The sequence below is a fragment of the Ananas comosus genome, unplaced genomic scaffold, assembly GCF_001540865.1.
Source record: "Ananas comosus cultivar F153 unplaced genomic scaffold, ASM154086v1, whole genome shotgun sequence".
Lineage (NCBI taxonomy): Eukaryota > Viridiplantae > Streptophyta > Magnoliopsida > Poales > Bromeliaceae > Ananas > Ananas comosus.
The window spans coordinates 4,398-6,252 of NW_017892257.1; the positions used below are offsets into that span (position 1 = coordinate 4,398).

Genomic DNA, 1,855 nt, shown 5'->3' on the forward strand with positions numbered 1-1,855 from the left:
ATGATGAGTCGATTACGATATATTTTCTGTGGTCCCACCGAAGAACGCAAAAATATATCTCTATATATTTTTTCCTCAACTCCATTTTATCTAATAGCGTTTGATAGACCTCAATATCAAACTAAGCCTTAGTGGTTAGTACTTGAGGTTTCAAATTTGAATTTTAATTGATTCATGTTTTCAGATAAATTTATTTTTAAAAGAAATAAACGAAATGGGTAACATACTATTTTCTCCTCAAAAAAAAAAAAAGAAAGTATATTCTTTGATTATCATGTTGAAGCTGATTGATAAAATTCCGAGAGTCCAATCACCAAAATTAAAAGTTCGGTGGTTTGTTAGCAAAAGGGATAAAGTTTAGGGTGTCTTGTGCATTTTTCCAGTTACGTCAACTTCACGCCTCAGTTGTTCTCCACTACTTTTTGACTGTTGACTTCAAGTCAAAGTCGTCCCCGCAGCCCACGGCTAGTCAACGGTCAACAATGGGCTTAGCCTTCTATAATATCTTTCCAACACCCTACTCTCTCCACAGCCAAGGAAGAGAAGAACCACCACCACCACCACCACCACCACCACCACTAAACATGGTTATGGATGCAACAAACCCTTCTCTTCTATTCCTCCTCCTCCTCCTCCTCCTCCTCCTCGGCCGAGGGCTCTCATTAGTCGCGGCAGGATCTTATCAAAACCTGACCGTGGGCTCCAGTCTCAGCTCGTCGGGCCCCAACTCCTCCCTTTCCTCTCCGTCTGGTGACTTTGCGTTCGGCTTCTGGCCTCTCGACGCCAACTCCTCCCTTTTCCTTCTTGCCGTGTGGTTCAATGCCACCTCACCGCAAGTCGTCGTTTGGTTCGCCACCAACAACACCAATCCGGTGCAGGTGCCTGCAAAGTCGACCCTCCAACTCACCCAGGCCGGCCAGCTCTCACTTTTCGACTCGAACGGTCAGGGAGTCTGGAGCCCAAATGCAGCTAATGCGATCGGTGTTAGTCTCCTCGACTCCGGCAACCTCGTTCTCTATGATAGTAGCGGAGACCTTCCGTGGCAAAGCTTTCAAAATCCAACCGACACGATCCTCCCCGGTCAGTCCTTGGGCGAGAACTCAGAACTCCGATCCAAATTGACCAGCTCGGACTTCTCCCCAGGCCGGTTCGAGCTAGCAGTCCAGAGCGATGGCAATTTGGTCTTATACCCGATCGCCATTCCCACCGGCAACGTGTACAGAGCCTATTGGGCCTCCGGTACCCAATACGACAAAAAATTACAACTCGTCTTCAACTCATCTGGCTCGCTCTATTACCAGGTTGAGAACAGCAGCCAGACCTCCCTCACCTCGGCTGCCATATACTCTCCGACCGACTTCTACGAACGTGCCACATTGGATCCAGACGGCGCCTTACGCCTTTATGTCTACCCCAAAAACAACAACAACAATAGCGGGTCAACCAACACGTGGACTGTCATCGGAATGCTGCCTACCAACCCCTGCCAAACGATCCAGGCCGACAACAACGGTGGTGGTGGCGCCTGCGGGTTCAATGCATACTGCAACTTTGACGACAATCAGTCGATGCGGCTCAATTGTGAGTGTGTGTTAGGATGCAAGTTCATCGATACAAATCGTACGTACTTAGGCTGCATACCAGATTTCACTGTGCAGAGCTGCGATGAGTACCAGAGCAACCAGTACATGTTCAATGAGATGCCGAACATGGATTGGCCGGGCAATAGCTATGAGCACTACACACCGACCGACGAAGACACCTGTCGAGCATTATGCCTGGCCGACTGCTTGTGCAGTGCGGCGGTCTTTCAGGGGGTAGACTGTTGGAAGATAAAGATGCCGTTAACCAACGG

The 1,855-nt window shown here is 48.8% G+C and overlaps 1 protein-coding gene across 1 annotated transcript; it reads left to right on the forward strand.

The window, feature by feature from the left end:
• Positions 1-573: 573 nt before the first annotated feature.
• Positions 574-1,817, forward strand: LOC109705351 (G-type lectin S-receptor-like serine/threonine-protein kinase LECRK3; the record flags this gene model as incomplete). Its single annotated transcript, XM_020226088.1, has 1 exon — positions 574-1,817. A coding segment is annotated over exon 1 (1,233 nt), but the record flags the coding sequence as incomplete, so codon positions are not given.
• Positions 1,818-1,855: the final 38 nt, after the last annotated feature.